The sequence below is a fragment of the Malus sylvestris genome, chromosome 15 (assembly GCF_916048215.2).
Source record: "Malus sylvestris chromosome 15, drMalSylv7.2, whole genome shotgun sequence".
Lineage (NCBI taxonomy): Eukaryota > Viridiplantae > Streptophyta > Magnoliopsida > Rosales > Rosaceae > Malus > Malus sylvestris.
The window spans coordinates 47,892,882-47,913,115 of record NC_062274.1 but is presented as its reverse complement, the minus strand read 5'-3'; the positions used below and the strand labels follow the sequence as shown (position 1 = coordinate 47,913,115).

General features: G+C 35.7%; 2 protein-coding genes and 1 long non-coding RNA gene across 4 annotated transcripts in view; all 3 read left to right on the top strand.

Moving 5' to 3' along the window:
• The window catches only part of LOC126602217 (protein ANTAGONIST OF LIKE HETEROCHROMATIN PROTEIN 1-like), a 5,415-nt gene extending 3,784 nt beyond the window's left edge, over positions 1-1,631 (top strand). For both annotated transcript variants that reach the window (XM_050269048.1, XM_050269049.1), the window contains 2 exons: positions 1-775; positions 873-1,631. The exon at positions 1-775 is cut by the window's left edge and continues 240 nt beyond it. In XM_050269048.1, the coding sequence (XP_050125005.1) occupies positions 1-218 (218 nt within the window). In that variant the 3' untranslated portion in view covers positions 219-775; positions 873-1,631. The remainder of the gene's footprint in view (positions 776-872) is intronic.
• A 3,448-nt stretch (positions 1,632-5,079) lies between these two features.
• Positions 5,080-15,267, top strand: LOC126604171 (oligopeptide transporter 2-like). Its single transcript, XM_050271314.1, has 6 exons — positions 5,080-5,672; positions 5,748-5,845; positions 7,608-8,171; positions 8,301-8,556; positions 8,876-9,058; positions 14,547-15,267. The coding sequence occupies exons 1-6, from the start codon at positions 5,187-5,189 to the stop codon at positions 15,159-15,161; spliced, it is 2,202 nt and encodes a 733-aa protein (XP_050127271.1). The 5' UTR covers positions 5,080-5,186; the 3' UTR covers positions 15,162-15,267.
• Positions 15,268-18,929: 3,662 nt separating this feature from the next.
• LOC126605919 (uncharacterized) lies at positions 18,930-19,966 on the top strand. Its single transcript, XR_007617061.1, has 3 exons — positions 18,930-18,973; positions 19,192-19,269; positions 19,654-19,966. It is a non-coding gene; the product is annotated as an uncharacterized LOC126605919 (long non-coding RNA).
• The last annotated feature ends 268 nt before the right edge of the window (positions 19,967-20,234 follow it).

Sequence of the window (20,234 nt, the reverse complement as noted above, 5' to 3'; positions counted from 1 at the left end):
TAATTACCGCTTGTTGCCTACTACACAATCTTATTAGGCAAGAGATGTCTGTAGATCCAATGGAGAATTTGCCAATAATAGAAGATGGACAAAATACAGAAGAAGGTGAATATGTTGGTAGTGTTCAAACATCTGACCAGTGGACTGCAAAGAGGAATGACATGGCTCAGGAAATGTATAACGAGTGGAGAGCAATTAGGAACCAGCAACCGAACTAGCTATATGTGTTAATGATAACATTTTATTTTAGTATTCCTTTTTATCATGCATTTGTTATATATTAGCACAATGATTGGATGGTATGCAAATTAATTGGATATTATGCAAGTTGATTGGATATTATGCAAGTTGATTGGATATTATGCAAATTGATTATTTGTATGGTATTTTCCTTCATTAAAATATTTTTTGTTTAGGTATGGATAACGAAAATATTTTGAATGCTACTCAAGAGCCAAAAGGAAGAAGGCGTAAATGGGAAGCATTTGAGGAACAAGTATTACTAGGAGTTCTTGAGGATTTTGTTGCTCGGAAGCAACGGTGTGACACCGGTGCTTTCAAACAAGGTACTTTGGTTGAAATAGCAAAAGCTGTCAATGTTTTATGTCCTCATTCAAATATAAAGGCAAATCCACATATTGAGTCCAAGTTGAAGAAATGGAAAAAAACATATAGTATGGTCGTTGACATGATAAACACAAGTGGATTTGCATGGAATGATGTCAAAAAGTGCGTTGAAGTTGACAGTGATGACTCATGGCAAACTTATGTGCAGGTTCATATCCTATTTTATTTATACATTAGTTATATTATTGCTGCTATATATGTTACGCATGCTAAATTTTAGTTTTGCTATGTTGATATAATCTTAGAGAAATAAAGAAGTCGATGGATGGAGAAGCAAACCTTTTCCACTGTTTGATAGATTTGCATATATATTTGGAAAAGATCGGGCTACGGGTAATGTAGCCGAAACCCCTGCTCAAATGGTGGAGGAACAAAGTCATGATCATGTTGGTGAAAGTGATATTGGAGGTGAAAATTTTGTTTCTTCAATGAACCAACAAAGCCAACAAAGCACCCCATCTGAAAATAGCCAAAGAAAGAGGAAAAGAGCTGTGGGAAGTTCAAGTGATGGAACCGAGGCAATTATCAGTGGACTGAAAGATTTTTATGTTGAAAGTGGGAAGAGGATGCAAATGGTAACTGAAGCTTTAGTTCAAGGTACTGCAGATCATACTGACATAGCTAATGAACTTGAAGCAATGGGTCTCTCTCCTATGGATCAAATTGATGCATTGTCTCTTATTTTGGATAAACAAAAAAATGTGGGAGTGTTCAGGGCAATCAAACCGGAACTCAAGAAAGTGTTCGTCCAAAGGCTTTTAAGCGACAACGCAAGCGGATGAGGATTTTGGCTAATGTTAACATGGATGTATTTTATTAATGTTAGCATGGATGTATTTTATTAATCATACAATCTTATGTTATGGCTTATAACTTAGCTTTGCACTAGTATTTTGGCTTATGTTAACTAGCCATTTTGTAAATTATGGAGATCTATTTTGGCTAATGTTAACTAATGTTAACTAGGATTTTCTAAATTATGGAGATCTTCTTATGTACTTGTATTTGTTGAAGTTGCATGCATTGGGCACTATTATTTTTCTTCTGTTGGGTGATAGAGTTTAAACCAAGCTACATTTGCAAATTAAACCCAATTCTATTAGCAGGTAATAGAAACAAAACAATTGTCAATTTTTTTTTAAGATTCATAATATACATGGCAAAAATATGCTCCAATTAACCCATATAATGAGATTTGTAGCATTACTCTATTACACAATGGCAAAAATTTGTAGTCCTAGTCTAAGCAAACACAAATCTGGTGAACAATACTGTTTTTCTTATCCTGCTTCTTAGTCCGACATTACACCAAACGCTTCACTAAGTTAGTCCAGCTTAGTCCAGTCTAAGCTAGTCCAGCTTAGTCCCGGTAGCTAGTCCAGTCCGAGACAGTCCGGCGCAACAAACGCACCCTGCAAGTTTGATTAGGGAGCTCTTTCGAATCATATCGCATGAAAGTGAAGAAAGAATTATTAAAAAAATAAAAGAAAAGAAGTATTCTAGGTAATCATGCATACATATCTGATAAAATCTCAATTAATTAGTTCCTCATGTATGATCATACAAACTTAATTAAAATTTTGACGTCTTTATGTCTTATATATTTATGTTACTTCCTATCAACTATTTTTGTTGTCATATGTTAATATTTTTATTTTGTTTCATGTATTAATTGTTCATGTCCATTTGATTGTCATATATGGTAGAACATAATCAGACAACCACTCCAAGAGAGCCTTTGCCAGCTGCTCTTGTAGAGCCTCAAAACGCTACAATTAAACCTTAGATACCATCTAAACGCAAAAGAGTAAATGAACCCAAGTCTAAAGTTTGGGCACATTATGAAGGATTTCTAAATGCGGATGGAAGTAGGATTGCTAAGGCACAATTAATGCACCTATTGTAAGAAAATATTTGCATGTTCTAGCACCAATGGAACCACTACACTAAAAGGCATACAAAGAAGTGTAAGAAGTACCCTTATAAAGGGGACAAGAAACAACAACTCTTGTCTTTTACAACAGCAGAGTCTCTTTCTAATTGGAAATTTGACCAAGAGCATTGCCGAAAACTCTTTGCTAGAATGATTATTGTTGATGAATTACCATTTAGCTTTGTGGAGAAGGAAGGCTTCGATTTAAACTATTGTACAACAACTACAAAAGATTGTGTCCAATTGTATGCAGAGGAAAGAAAAAAACTGAAGGAGATGTTGAATCTTCAAATTCGCGAGTGAGTCTCACAACTGACTTGTGGACTTCTATTTAGAATCTTGGATATATGTGTCTTACTGCACATTTCATTGACAAAGATTGGGTGTTACAAAAAAGATTCATAAATTTTCAAGTGGTTCCCACTCGTGATGAGGTAATTGCACAAGCTGTAGAAACATGTTTACTGGATTGGGGTATTGTTTGGACCCAAAAATTACATCATCGGCCCGTGTAATTAAGGTCATTGAGTGAGCATAGCTCCCAACCTTTGGATGAAAAAATGAAGATGATTTTGTTATTGTTAAATGATAATATTATGATTTTTATCATAATAATTATCTTTTAATATGAATTATCATATTCTTAAGCAGGATAGATAGGATGTAGATTATATCCTCAAGCAAGCGGTGTAGTTCGAATGGGATTGGGATTCTTGTCATCGGGTTGGAGCAGCATGGGTTTGATCAGAATTGTTAGGATGCATGATCTTCATGCATGTATGGGATAATGATGAAGTAAAAATAATGTGATGTGATAATGACAAGTGAGGTGATATTGCAATCTGCTTGCAATTAGCATTGCATTTTGAAGCGTGTGGAATTAGATATCATGGTTGGATGAGTTGTTTTAATATTATTGGAAGGCCACGTTATTGGGCTCGACATAAGCGTTGAATTTCTATCAAGAAATTTAAGTTCACAAGGAGATCAAAAGGGATTTGGTTTGGTCACTGGTGGTATATCAAGAATATTCCGATAGCATCATAGAGAGACGGGTGCAATTTGGAAAACGTATTGGCAGGTCACAGCTAAAGAGTATGAAGGAGACCTCCCTGCTATAAATATAAGACGATGTGCAACATGCAAAAGCTCCTCTAATTCAACACACAAAACTGTCCTGTGCAAACCCTCGCTCTACGCGAAACCTCTCAAACATCTTGAGATTTTTATTATCTTCTTCGCCGACACATCTTCAGTTTGGATAAACAGCACTGTGAAGGCCACTAGTGACATCTTCAGTTTGGATAAATAGCACTACGTCGAGGTCGACTGGTTATCTATTCAAGTCTCGGTCGACGAGTTGGCACACCCGCATACAACCGAATGACGTAATTAGCTCATTAGTTACTCGGCTTGAGCCCCACATAGGCTTGATAATTTTTAAGGTCAACAGGTATAAAAAAGTTATGCACACTCACAGTTGATAATGCAAGTTCAAATGATACAGCAGCCACAAGTTTGGTTAAAAGGTTCAACAGCAACATAAATAAATATTCATTTTTGAGATCCACTGATTGCGGTATGATCTTATCGCACCCGGCCACAATTAAGACCACATCTTCTGGTCAAAATATTTGTTGCAAGGCTCAATAGTCCAAATACAAAAATAGCTAGAAGAAGTCCCGCAAGAAAACTTTTTCTGATATCCAATATCTCCTTACGTATCAGCTGGAAAATAAAATTAATGAATCTTACAAATATCAACCAGAAATGAATTTTGGGGTTGTATTTAATTGGAATTTTGAGGAATTTAATTCTTTTTATAAATATAGGGGTATTCAATTAGTATTTTAAGTGATTCTCTAAAATTCAAGGTATATGCAATCTGGATTTCTTATTAAAATCCTTATAAATCAAAGTGTATTCAATTATGATTAAAAAAAAATTATAACTTTATAGGTGTATTCAATTAGAAATTGATTTTAAAGAATTTGAAAAAGTTGAGGAATTAGAGGGAATTGGAGATATTTTGTAGTGTATTTTAAGTATTTACAAATATTACCTCTCTCCATGAGTTTTTGAGAGAATTGAATTAAAATTTTATATGAGAAATCTCTACAAAGCAAATCCGTTAAAATATCTCAAATACCCAATTAAATACAAAGTTTGATTTTTTTTTTTCGACGTATGGTAGCAGTGCCATCTACCTAAATGATTACAAGAGAGAAAATTTTTGAAGACTATAGAGAAATAGAAAATTTAAATCTTGCCCAATTAAATACAAAGGTTGATTTTTTTTTGAACATATGGTAGCTGTGCCATCTACCTAAATGATCACAATAGAGAAAATTTTGAAGACTATAGAGAAATAGAAAATTTAATTGCAAAAGTTCCTTTTATCTAATTTTCTCTTGCTTTTTTTTTTATACGAAAACTCATAGGGAGTATTTGCATGAAAAGATTATCTCGTCAATTCCGACGACTTTTAATCACACATTAAAACGACTTTAAAGTATTTGAAAACAAACAAACAAAATCCCTCAAAAACCTCTTTTTACACTCTCACTCTTTTAGTCCTTTCACTCTCTCTCTCTCTCTCTCTCTCTCTCCCAGTGCCATTGCCGCCATGTCCACCACTCTTGAGATAGAGCCGGCCACAAAACACGACGAAAACGACGTTTCTCCGGTCGAAGAAGTCCGTTTAACTGTCTCAAACGACGACGATCCCACCCTTCCAGTATGGACCTTCCGAATGTGGACGCTAGGCCTCGCCTCCTGCGCCCTCCTCTCATTCCTCAACACTTTCTTCTCCTACCGCACGGAGCCCCTCATCATCTCGATGATCTCCGTACAGGTGGCGACGCTCCCCATCGGACGATTCATGGCGAGGGCGCTGCCGAAGCGGAAGTTTCAGATAGGGTCGAAGGAGTTCTCGCTGAACCCTGGTCCGTTTAACATGAAGGAGCACGTGCTGATATCCATATTTGCCAATGCTGGCTCCGGATTCGGAAGTGGAACGGCTTATGCGATTAGCATTGTGGATATAATAAAAGCGTTTTATCATAGAAAGATCTCGTTCTTGGCCAGTTGGATACTTGTTATAACCACGCAGGTAACAATTGATTAATGTATTTATTAGGGGTTGATCTGCTGCTGAGTGCTGATTAATGGTAATTAAGGGCTGCAGGTATTAGGGTATGGGTGGGCTGGTATTCTCCGAAGGTACGTGGTGGATCCGGCGGAGATGTGGTGGCCGAGTAGTCTCGTTCAAGTCTCCTTGTTCAGGTAATTTAGAGCCAGAGAGATTTTTCGGTAGATCCAGAATACTATCACCTAATTGTTGGAATTTTGGCAAGAAACAGAAGAAGACAAAATGTAAAATGTTAGTCAAACTCCACACTTTCACAATTCTACGCTCACAAAGCACGTCGTTGAAGATATTTTTAAGGCGTGTGATCATAGACTCTTTTTTATTTTTTTTCATACGTTTTTTAAATTTTGACCGTTGAATCAGATAAATTGAAAAAAATCAAAATATTGATAAAGATCAAAACATAAAAATTAACAAGCTAATAAGCAGTGTGAAAGAAAAAAAAAACAAGGGGATAGCACACCCCCATTTTCAACACACGCTCCTTGACTTGACTTGGCGGAGATTCCCTCTCCTTCCTAGTAAAGCATGTGGCCTCTTCTACACCAATCATTTGTCTTGGTAATTTATATTAATATTAATACAACAACTTTAACATTAATATTTCAACACTAGTGTCACTATTGCATATACATTTCATCGGCCCAACTTAGCCCTACTCAAAATAGGTGTGACTTCTCTATAGTCTTAATAATTGTTTGACATATTAAATTTATGACAATGAAGTTAGAAAAGTTAAGTTTATAAATACATGTCATTCATTTATTGGGGCTTCAGCGAGACTAAACCCATTTTGAGTGCAGAGAATTTGGTCTTATGCATGCATGAGTGCTTAAAAGTAGCCACTTGTGATGGTTTGATGGTGGGGTAATGCTAGGGAAACTAAAACTTTTAAACCAAATGATGTGGTGATTGATCATTGAATTATTACTTAAATGTTGATTAATGTGCTTATTTGCTATTGATGACACATAATTTTATAAATTTAGTTTAAAATTTTGATTCCCCTAGCATTATCCTTTATGGCATCTGCGCCAACTTGCGACTCATTCTAATTTCTAACAGTACTCAATGTTGATAAGTAGGGTTTAATCTTGTGATGTATCTGAGTTGTACGTAGTATGTAGTAGTCTTGAGTTGTTATAGGACTCTTATATGCATAGGTGTTCTATGTTTGAAAAATTTGTGTGTCGTTTTCCACCAAACAATAAGATGGCTACTATTAATTTGAGTAATGCTGCTTTAGAGCAACTCCAGCGGAGGCTGGTTGCTTGGGCGACAGGCGAGGACAAAGGGCTCGAGGGCCGGTGGAGAGAGGTCCAGCCGTGTGGAGGCCGAGCGACGGTGGGAGCCCTAGCGAAGGTGGGGTGGGGAGTCGACGGGCCTGTGGCCCGAGGGCTTTGCAATTTTTTATTTTTTTTGTGTCAGAGAGAGAGAGAGAGAGAGAGAGAGAGAGAGAGAGAGCTTTTGTAATTTTTTATTATTTAAACAAACAAAAAAAACTATTATTTTAATTGCTTATTGCCAGGGGGAGGGTTCCAAGGGTGGAGATGTAAATGGCAATTACTGTTCATTAATGGTAGTTACTATTCATCTAAGGCAGTTACTGTTCAATATGGTGGATTGAATAGTGGATTGCCAGGGGAGAGGGCTCCATGGGTGGAGTTGCTCTTAGACAAGGCTACATTGTTGGTCATCATATAAAATGGGTCTCGGATATAATGTTAAGGGCATTAAAAGTGTTATTCTTGATGCCCCCATGCCTTGAAAATGACTCATTAAAACACCAATTATCAACTATCCATGCATGCATGTATTTTATTTTAGTTTTTGAACAAGAAATTAATAAGTAACAATGTCTCTAATTTTTCATTTTTCATTTTCCTTGATATGAAGGGCTCTACATGAGAAAGACAACAATCGAATGTCAAGAGGGAAGTTCTTTTTTATAGCACTCATATGCAGCTTCGCTTGGTTTGTCGTCCCCGGCTATCTTTTCCCAACCTTGTCAACAATTTCATGGGTTTGTTGGATATACCCTAAGTCAGTCACTGCCCAACAAATAGGGTCAGGCATGGGAGGACTTGGCATTGGAGCCTTTTCACTTGATTGGACGGTCATAGCCTCCTACCTCTACAGCCCTCTCATCAGCCCTTTCTTTGCCATTGTCAATGTTGCTGCTGGCTATGTTCTTGTTATGTACATGTTACTGCCAATTGCCTATTGGGGTGTCAATTTGTACAATGCCAAGAACTTTGCAATCTTCTCTTCACATTTGTTTGACGCCGGTGGCCAAATATATAATGTCTCCGCCCTTGTGAATAACAAGTTTGAGATTGACATGCCTGCCTATGAAAGACAAGGACGCATAAACTTGAGTGTGTTCTTTTCTTTGACATATGGCATCGGTTTTGCGTCTGTTGTCTCGACCCTCACGCACGTTGCCCTATTCAACGGAAGGTAAACAATTGAGTATTGCTATTTGTATCATTGCAACTGGTTATCTTGTATATCATCTCTTTAATACATGGCGAGGCTTATTATTGGAAATGAATGAATTAATATATACAGCTGTTGTTGTTCCAACAGAGAGATATATAAACAATACCGAAGGGCATCACAGAGTGTAAAGGTGGACATACACACCAGATTAATGAGGAAATACAAGGACATACCTAACTGGTGGTTTCATCTTATGCTTTTGGTGTCCCTGGTACTCTCTCTAGTGATGTGCATATTCATGAAAGATCAAATCCAAATGCCATGGTGGGGACTTATTTTTGCAGCTGGACTTGCATTAGTTTTCACTCTTCCTATAAGCATTATAACTGCCACAACAAATCAGGTAAGCTTTCAACCCACTAGCCATCTGACTTGTTTTAGATTTGTTTTAGCTATATCATATATGTACTCTCTCATATGACCCTTTACCGTGTACAATCTCTCTAACAAAGGTGAGACCTAGTTATGAAGGTGGGTCAATGCATGGCTAGGTCTCATACAAATAGGTTCCGTCTCTATTAGAGAGGTTGTACCCTAGATGGTAACTATAGTTGAGATGGTGCAAACAATTGTTTTCATGTGTGATTTAGTAGCCTTCGGATTTTTTTAAATCTGAAGTCTATTCGAACCATCTCAAAATTTTTATTCTTTCTATATGGCAGTCTCCAGGACTAAACATCATCACAGAATACATTATGGGATTGATATTACCTGGCAAGCCAATAGCCAATGTGTGTTTCAAAACATATGGATATATAAGCATGTCGCAGGCAATTTCCTTTCTCAATGATTTTAAGCTAGGTCATTACATGAAGATCCCACCTATATCCATGTTCATAGTCCAGGTACATCTTCTTGACTTACCATTTTTTTTCTAATTGTAGGATAAAAAAGGGAAAATTAGTATCCAGTCTCTAATTACTAATGTTTATTGACTGAAATCTTATTAGTTTTCATATTTTGATCCAAGTCCATAAGATTAATGTAATAATGAATTTACATGTTTGTTACATAATTTTTTTAAATAAAAATTAAGAATTGATTTAGAATATTAATACTCACACCTTTATTAAACTCCTAACTAATTTTCAATTCAAAAGATTTCCAAAATAAATAAATAAATTAGAATAAGTTTGCACCCACTATCTTTTTTAAAAAATGTTTTCAATTTTTTAATCTTATATGTACCCATTCATGTAATTTTTTTTTAAACTTTTAATCTTAAAATATACTCATTCTTAAATATACCAAATTGTTATATGTGAAATGTACCATTTTTTTTATATAAAATATGTTCAATTTTTTTTCTAGTTCATTTTTAAACTGATATGGGTACATTCTTTTTTCTTTGATTTGAGAATGTATCCCTATCAAGTTTAATCAAAGAAATTTACTAATGTTATTAAGCCTAATATCTTTTGTTTTTTTTTTTGTGAATTTGAAGAATGTACCCATGTTTTGGTACAATAATATTTTGGTTAATTTTGATGAATATACCCATGTTTATACACACACACACACACACACACAATAGTATATTTATATTTTAATATTTTTAGTCCCACAAATTATGGTTTTTTATTTAAAATCTCATTAATATAAATAACTATAAATTTCAATTTTTTATTTTAAAAATATAGTAACAGACATAGAAATAAATTATCACATTAATTTCAGGGACTTCGATCAAAAATTGAAAACCAACAAGGTTTTAGTCAAAGAATATTCATAGTTAGGGACCGCATCCACAATCTATCATAAAAAAAATATCATATCCATACTAATTAAATATAATCAGATAATTTCAATGTGTATCATGCTGCTATCAGTTGAAAATAATCCCTCAAGATGAGGAGCATTTCTTAAAGGGAAATTATTTATGCACACCATTTCTTCACTTCATTCATATGCAGTTTTTTATTTTGGAGCAATATTAGAAAATATGAAAATAATAAAAGAATTTCAATGAAACTATTCATAAAGAAAATCACAACATCAATTATGTATGAGATTAATATAAACAATTAGAGATAAAGTTAGAAAAACTGACAAACTTGGAGATTGAGGCTTGCATAAATGCAATGTCCTAAAGATAGAATTTCGCCCCTACTCTTGTGCTTGTAGTTCAATAGGCGTCTATCTCCCAGGATTCAACAATCTATAATCCGAAGTCAAAGCACTTTAATCTTCGGACTCTGGCAAACTTTATATATTCCGTACTCTCAAGACACGACTCGGAATTTGACACACGAATCATTTGAGAAACAAAGTGGGGAAACCCTATTTCTCAAGAGTAAAAATTAACTCTAATTTTCTATATATTATACCAATGGTTTCATGGGTTTATATAGAATCCAATTTCTACTTATTAAAGAGATGTAACTTTTCATCTATACGTATACATCACTTATCAAGGGAATACACCTAAACAACATAACCTTTCTAAGAAATTGGTTAACACTATTTTTCATTCAATTATTAAAATTATATATTAAAATATTTCATATTATAATATATAATTTCTAACAATCCCCCACATGAATGAAAAATTAGGAAGAATTTGAGAGTACAGGCGGACAAGAGATGCATCGGGAGAGGTGTCTTTTGGACTTGAACCTACCCTAGTGAATACTTATCGGGTTTACTTGGTGACGCAGTGGATGTAGAAAATCTTGAACTGTTCACCGCAGCAGTAAACCGAGACAATAACCAACACACATCACTAATCCTAATATATTACGGTTCATACGGTTGTGTTCATTTTGGTCCTAAACAAATTCCAGATTCATGAGAGCTTTAGAGAATTTAGCCATCTCATTCTCATAGAAGCGACCCATTTCTACTCTCACATAGGTGACCACTGATTAAGAATAGTCTGCTCTATTCCTCTTATTTATAAGATATCACTGTCATTAAGTATAAATATACACCCTAAAACTTCTGCAGACAACACACTTCTTCCATCATAGGAATGAGGTATATAGTGTGTTAACTTCTTTGAATCATGTCCAACTAGTTTGCTTATTGAACTTAGACCATGGGATCTCCAATCAACTATGTTAGGTTTCCGCCCGGCTGATTCATTAGTTATGTTGGCTTTAGCCTCATTCCCCTCGATGATCAACTTAGTCTCTAGTCAAACCTTTAATAATTGGATCCACTACTAGGTTGACTATATCTTTAATGATGTGCACAATCCATCTTATGAAATTATATTTCATACGAGAGTAATTGTTTTCCAATATTAAGTCCTCAAAACATATGTTCAGACTTACTAATAAGTAATTTGCTGACACTTGGGCATGTTCCCCCACATTTAAGGTATTTAAAGAAAGATCTCTAATGCTTTCCATACCTTAAAATTACATATTATCACGTTTAGGTAGCAAATACTTCTTGTTAAGTAAATATCATTATATCTTAATGATATTTTAAGTTACCCCCACAATTTTCTCACAATTGTGATTGCGGAAATGCATGAGATCAGTAGAAACATATGAAGCTATTCTAACTTCTTAGGCCTTAAAGCCTCACTAGTCTTTTAAGATAAGCACCTCTTTAGACCTTAGTCTCCTCTGCTTATCAATTCAACCGTCATTTTTCTAAGATGAAAGCAATTCATCCATAATGAGTTCAAGCTCAACGGTCTGATTATTCTTTTTCTTATCACAAAATCTTTCTTGCCATGTCCATCCATGATATAACAAACTCATTCATTGACAAATTTGAACGCACTTCTTTTGGCCGGTATGCAAGTGTATGTACACTTTCTTTGAACTTGCAACTCTGACTAGTTGCAACCTGCATGTAGTTAGACAATGTCTCTTATTTTGCAAGATAATTTGAAGACTTAATCTTCCAGTATCTCAAATAAGGACATGCTTGAAGACTTAATCTTCCAAATTTTGCAAACATGTATGTGTCTAACTTTTATACCACATTCTAGTGCCTATCATTTAATGATAGGAGTGGGTTAGGTTCCATTTCGTTTGGTTTTTAACCCCAAACACACACAATTTGGTTGAAGAGGAAATACACTAAAACCTCCAGGCCCTCATGCCCATTAGATTTTACTAGTGTTGTATTTTTCTCATGACCAACAGCCTGGACAAATGCAAGCATTATATGCTTCTCAAATATTCTTGCACAAATTCAAGTATTTATGTGTATGAAATGTTCATGTTTATCTTGTCAGCGAAAGCAGAATACTGCTTCGCAATGGATACATCCATTCAAATGGAGACTTATGTATGTTCCTCGGTTCACTACCAAACCTCACCAATCATAACTGATTGTGTTGGTTAAAAGCACGAAATGCCTTTTCATGAAATTGTGTTCCGTAAAAATTAAACACCAAATCCATAGGCAAATCCAATCAAATGAGTGCCTTAAGGCAAACCCAGGAAAGAAACATGCATGCATACTTATAAATACATGCAGTGCCCACAAGCATACTTATCAGTTCCTTCCTGTAATCTTTTCGCATGTGGAAGACAAATAACTTGCCTTATCCTTGTCACAACCCACCCCACACAGGGTGGCATATATAATTCAAGTAATAAATGAATTAAACACAACGATTGAAGCAGCCATGTATTTCAGAGAAATACATTCATGCAAGGATCCAAGTGCATCAGATCCTTCAAACCAAAGACATGACCGAGTATTGACTTACAAACTGCTCATGATGCTCCACAACGGAAGTAATACACAACTCCACATTGTTCTTCGAATATACAGATACGATATAACATATACATGTCATTAAATGATAGCATGATATAAGTCCTCCCCTTGGCCTTATCATCACGGACCCAAACTATAAAGATTCTATAGTTTTATTTAAACATACTGGTATGTTTCCACCAACAGACACGAGTCTATGATGAGCCAAAGCCCATGAATAGCCGAACTGTTTGGCAGTCTCTAAATCCACCAAATATAAAACTGATACGCCATTTCTGATCAGTTTGGCACAAGTTCTTAGCCGCATATATATCAATCAAATGCATCAAATTCAAATGAAGTTCCTTCCTTAAAGAGGAACTTATCTCAGGGATGGATATTAATCTGCAGTATGAACTACCAAATAAAACATATTTATGTTTAGTCTTATTTATTCAAAGAGTATGAACAACCATGTCAAAACATATAATCGAAAAACCCCAAATCAGAGTTACAAACATGATTGTATATGAAACACAAGTATTAAACAGACACCATTCATTTGTGTCTCTCAGTCTTTCTTTACCAGAATGCATTGACTTATTACCATAATAACTGCCAATATTTAAAATCATACTATGCAAAAGGCATGAATCAAGAAAAGGTTAATACTTACCTTCCCCTTTGCTTTTCCCGTAAACTGCATATGCATCTTACAAACACATCATATTTTCTAATTATTCCAAATAAAAACTCTATCTTTAGATTGTTGGAGCAATATTAGAAAATATGAAAATAATAAAAAAATTTCAATGAAAGTATTCATAAAGAAAATCACAACATCAATTATGTATGAGATTAATATAAACAATTAGAGATAAAGTTAGAAAAACTGACAAACTTGGAGATTGAGGCTTGCATAAATGCAATGTCCTAAAGATAGAATTTCGCCCCTACTCTTGTGCTTGTAGTTTGATAGGCGTCTATCTCCCATGATTCAACAATCTATAATCCGAAGTCAAAGCACTTCAATCTTCGGACTTTTGGCGAACTTTATATATTCCGTACTCTCAAGACACGACTCGGAATTTGACACACGAATCATTTGAGAAACAAAGCGGGGAAACCCTATTTCTCAAGAGTAAAAATTAACTCTAATTTTCTGTATATTATACCAATGGTTTCATGGGTTTATATAGAATCCAATTTCTACTTATTAAAGAGATGTAACTTTTCATCTATAAGTATACATCACTTATCAAGGGAATACACCTAAACAACATAACCTTTCTAAGAAATTGGTTAACACTATTTTTCATTCAATTATTAAAATTATATATTACAATATTTCATATTATAATATATAATTTCTAACATTTTATTTTTTATTTTTCTTGCCATTAAATTGACCAGATCAAAACAAAATTAAGAGAAAAAAATTATGAAGGGTCCCGTATTTAAAATGAGACACAGTACTCGTATAACTTGACTAACGGGAAATCAGTGTTCTCTTACTCTGGAAATAGAAAATGCTTATGGTGGTGGACTAAGAATATGGATCACCGATCATGTTAATTGCATGATCCAAACTTACAGTTCTGACAATACATACAACATCACTCATTACTTGAATGCTAATCTGTCCTTTCTTGCTTCACAAAATTAAAGTGCATAGGAACAATAATAGCTGGAACAGTCAATATAGGAGTTGCATGGTGGCTGCTGTCTAGCATTGAAAACATATGTCAAGATCAATTACTCCCTCCCAACAGTCCTTGGACTTGTCCTGGGGACCGTGTCTTCTTTGATGCATCTGTGATTTGGGGCCTTGTCGGACCAAAACGAATCTTTGGCTCTCTCGGAAACTACAAAGCACTCAACTGGTTTTTCCTCATAGGTGCATTGGGACCTCTATTGGTCTGGTTGCTGCACAAAGCTTTCCCAAGTCAAAAGTGGATCAAACTGATCAACCTCCCAGTACTTTTGGGAGCAACAGCTGCAATGCCACCAGCTACAACTGTGAACTTCAATTGCTGGATTGTGGTTGGAACTATTTTCAACTACTTTGTTTTCAGGTACAGAAAGCAGTGGTGGCAGAGGTACAATTACGTTCTTTCTGCTGCCCTAGATGCTGGAGTGGCTTTCATGGGGGTACTTTTGTACTTTTCTTTGACCACTTACGAGAAGAGCATATCCTGGTGGGGAACAAATGGTGAACACTGTGATTTGGCTACATGCCCCACAGCCAAGGGTATAGTTGTTGATGGTTGCCCTGTCTACTAATTCCCATTTCAAAAGCGATTTTAATTAGTATATATATTTATATGAAGAATGAACCAGTGTTCTTGATGAGACTGAATTCTATATTTACACGTTATAATTTTACCAACGATGCTGCTTCTAAATTAATACCTGGTACGGGAATTAGTTTGGGAAAGTCTTATCACGAGTGAAAATAGGCTGGTACTCCAGATACATTTCACAGCCCCGCTGGGCAATCTAAACTGAATCAAAATGCTGCTAATTCCTCTTCTGGTTATCCAAATGTGATTTATATTTATATATATTGTGCTCTTTGGTAAAGAAGTATTATCGATTGCAAACTCTGATCACAGCCCAATCATATTTGATTCAGAACTACAACCTATTAAACGTAAATCTTTATTTCTTTTTAAAGAACATTGGACACATGATCATTACTTTTTAACTCTGTTAACACAAGCGTGGAAATATAAGCCTTCTGCTCATAGATAATTATCTGACATTCAAGAACACTTTTCATTTAATCGTGACAGTAATCTCTATTGGAAAGAACGGGAAATAACTCAAACTTAGAAGTTTAACTTTACTGGAAGAGGCCTATTCCACACAACGGGCTCGAATTAATTGGCTCAAGGACCTGATGGTTTTCATGGTTTTTTTTTTCAGCGTTATTGGGATCAAATTAAGGGTAACATTTATGACATGTGTGGAGTGAAAAATAATACAGAAAATTTTAGAGTCGACACATGGATTTTTACATAATTGACGAGAATACCCTAATTAAATTGGCGAGACCCACATCCACTCTATGCGTAGTTCAACCCTCGAGAAGACGTGAGCTGCTAATTACGACTGCAAACTCTCATGCCCATGGCAAAGAGAAAAGTCAAAAGTATTAAAGATATGATCAATTACTAAATCTTATTTTAAATACTCTACTAATTGAAGAACAACTCAATTAACACAACCATATCCAATTAAGGATATTTCAAATAGGGGTGGGCAAACAGGTCATGGACTTGCTGGTTGAGGCAGGTCTAAGAGGTTACGGGCGGGTTAAGGGCGTGGGGAGGGGGGGGGGTCAATGTAAATAGCGGGGCGGGGCAGGTCAAAATATTTGAGGACACGGGCTCTCAGCCCAGACCGTATCAACACTCCAACTTTTTATTGAGTAAATCTCCACTGTCCATGCCCATTTTCCACACATATCACAAATCACAATTCACACGGGTCTCTCTCAGTTTCTCGATCTCTCTCTCCATAATTCACACACCATCCACCCTTTGTCGTCGTCGTGAGTGGGAATTGCTCGTCGGTGGTTCATCGTTAACTCCTTCCCTTAGCGCCTCTCAACTCAACTGGAATTTGGGTTTGCTCCTCTACGGGATTTTTTTAGATGCAAAACTCTTTATGGATTTTATGCAAAATACTTTCTATGGGACATCTCCACGGCTAATTGGTCCAAAGCAACGCTTTCTGGGTTTTTTGTGAATTGTTTTATGCCAAATGCTTTCTGGGTTTAATCAAATTTTGATCAATACCATAGTAGTACACAAATCAATACTAAATTTATTGTACTACAGTACTACATCTCCACCTAAATTAACCCCAAACCCCTCTCTCTAGATCTTTTCTTTTTTTTTAATCATCATGATTGTTAGATTAATTTTTTTAAAGAGAGATTACTTTATGCATATGAAACCCATCTAATTTTGAAGCTCAGTCGGATAGTTTCTATTCTGAAGGAAAAAAAAATAGACCCGTGGACCCGTAGGAACCGGCCCGTTTCAAATAGGCTGAGTTAGGATCTGTATCCGTTTTTCAAATTTCTATTACCCGATCCGCCCCACCCCGTTTTATTTTCAAACCGGTCCGGTTCAATTCCTCTCATTTTGGGCCCAGCTCAGCCCGTGCCCAGCCCTAATTTCAAATATAATTCCAAGATATTATTTATTAAATAATATCTTTGAGATAATTCTTTGCTCATCAATCCTACGCATGACTCATCTTGGCCAATCGACTGCCGAGACATGTGGCCGGCCTAGCTCTTATAAATACCTCATCTCCACCAATCTCTAGTAAGCTTTTGCTATGCACTTAAGCCCTAAACACTCTCCCTCTTTTCAAAGAAATTGACTTAGCCATCGGAAATGTATTGGCCAACACCCCCCACCTCATGGGCGTGTGAGGTTTTGGCCTTGATCAAAGTGCTTATTTGTCTTGTAGATACAATTTCGTCAAAGCTAAAGATGGCGAATTTCACTACCACAACATGGTCAATGCTTTTTATGATGGAGGCTCTGTTGAAATACTAAACCATACTTATATTACCTTAATTCCTAAGAATAATCCTGCTGAAACTTTTCATTAGTTTCGACCCATTAGCTTACATAATGTGACATAAAATTATTTCTAAATTACTTGTTAATCGTCTCTGTCCTGTCTTAAATACCTGTATTTCGCAATATCAAGCTAGTTTAGTTGCTAATAGATTATGTAATGTAAGCTTCTTTGTACATTTCCAAAGAATTTTTTAAATAACAAATAGCTTGACTATAAAATTAGATGTGGAAAAACCTTTATGATAGAATTAATTGGGACTATCTATGTTTATCTTTAAAAAAAATATGGTTTTGATGATAAATTAATGGATTAACTAGATTATGCATTGTGTTTCTTCCGTATCGTATTCTATTTTAATTATGTAATAAAACCTTCTAAAGGATTTAGACAAGGCCACCCTATATCGCCTTATTTATTTATTCTTTGTATTGAGTTTGGAAAGAAACTTTAGTACTCGATCATTTCTTCTTAAAGAATTAGTTGGTGTTGGTCTCACAATTGTTCTCGACCACAAGCTGAAGATTTTGGGATGTCTTGGTCCTTCTTGATTTGTGCGGGCGTGCCAATTTGAGGCCTAAGATCAAGCGATTAAAGATAAGTTTGTGATCTTGGTTGTGCTTTGATTTGACTTCTTTCAATGCGATTGTTGACCGGGGAAGGAACCATCTCAGTCGTAGGTTCTTCAATGCATCGGGCGCAAAGACTTTTGAATATGCGTTAGATGGACATTGAGTGGGTGTTGTCCGTGTGTACATGATGAATGAATGGATAGGTGGAAGCAAATTTGGTGATTGATATGTTGAGAGGGAATGCATGAGTAGGCGAATCTCATCAGACCAAATGACCTTGTCGAATTGATCAAATTGATAAGTAAATAGGTTACATTACTCATGGCGATAAAATAAAATGTGATAACGTAAATTGTGATAAAATAAAAATTAGTAAGTGGCAAAAATAATTTGAGAAGTTTTATTTAAGGGAGCTTTAATGAAAAGGGCTTGGGCTAACTTTTTTTTTAATGAAAAACCACCCTAAACTATTATTTAATAAAAAGGACTTAAATTTTAATCATAAGGACACAAAACTTTTATCTCAAGCCCTATGAAAACTAAAACACACGGGCTCAACAAAAAGCCCAAACCGCATAACAATTAATATTCCAAAATTGCCCCTAACGGAGCCTAACCCAGCCCCGTTAGCCAAAGTTGCAGTTACTAAAATTCATCATCCCTCCAACGTCATTAATGTTCACCGCCGGAGAAGCAACGGCGGCAGAAGCCGTGGAGGAAGAGGAGGCCTTCCGCTTCTTGCTCACTTCTCCCACATGAAAGTAGCGGAAGAAGAAATTGGGACCCTCTGGAGGATCGATGGCAGGAGAGAAGGATTCGAATTTGTAGTATGTTGTGGATCTCTTGCAGTCAAGCTATTTGTTCACTCCGTTCTCACCGACGTTTCCCGCTTCCACTTGAAAGAAAGGCAGGCCCCTTTTGGTGAGTGTGTCTCTTTCAGATGCCAATTTGCAATGGCTGTGGTGGAATTGGGGTTCCCGGAGGAGACGACCAGATTTTCAGTGAGAGGAGAGGGGTGATTGATTTTTTGTGTTTAATTGCATCATCTTCATTAGGTATATTTTCTGCAAAGTAATTGAAACACTCAGTGAACTCTGATCTTCTGCTGACTATATGTCCTGAACTTTATTCGATATTAGGAAAAGTGAGGAAGAAGTCACTGACAATGAGCAAGCTGAAAACTGGTTCTCTTTTGACATCCACCCATCGCATATGTGGTGGGTACTTTTCACATCTAAACTTTCATTCCATTGCCATTCCTCTTTTTCTGTTGTTTAAATGGATTTTCTTCTACATGTGGCTTATTTATGTTGTTGTTAATGTGTAGTATGAGGATTCCATTCTAGAGTGAGATGATTATCTGGTCTTGGCTTTGGCTTGATTGCCATTACCTTGTCTTGATTTCGCTTCACATTCTTGAGTTTCGGATTCATTATTGTGTTCTAGATATATATTCCCAATACAAGAATTTGCCATTGTTAAAGTCCTAGGCTCAGTATGTAATCTATACTCTCTATCTCAAAATAAATGTGGTGATTATAATTGAAAACTTTAAGACTACTGTAATTCTATTGCTGATTGCAACCCCGTGCTTTGTGTAGACATGTTCATTGCTCTTTGTAAAGATTCCAATGGATCATTGACCAAGCAGGAACTTGGAGGATATGAAGATGGGACATTGTCGCGTAAGTCGGAGATGCCCAAGAAGATCAAAAGAAGGCCAATGACTTGATGAACATGGCTTTTGTAGATCCAAAATTGCTGTTTTTTTGTCTCCCTTCAGCTTCTCTTTAAGCAAACATGTAGAGAGTATAAAAATTCAACTTTTGGGTTTCTTTAGGGTTGAGCGGGAGAGAGATTGGGCATGCAGAGAAAGTTAGCAGGTTTTTAAAGGGAGGAGTTGTAAACTTACAAATGTGAATTATTTATACAATTGAATACTGAATATGTATTCAAATGAACATTGGTAATAGCATTATTTATTAAACTAAACACTACCTATTTCTCGAATTGAATATGAGTACTATCATTCTTTCTTAAACTGAAAGCTGACTATTTATTAAATTGAACGCTGACTATTTCATAAATTGAACACTGACTATTTCTTAAATAAACACAAACTATTTCTTAATAAATACTGACTATTTCTTAAATGAACACTGGTACTATCACTATTTCTTAC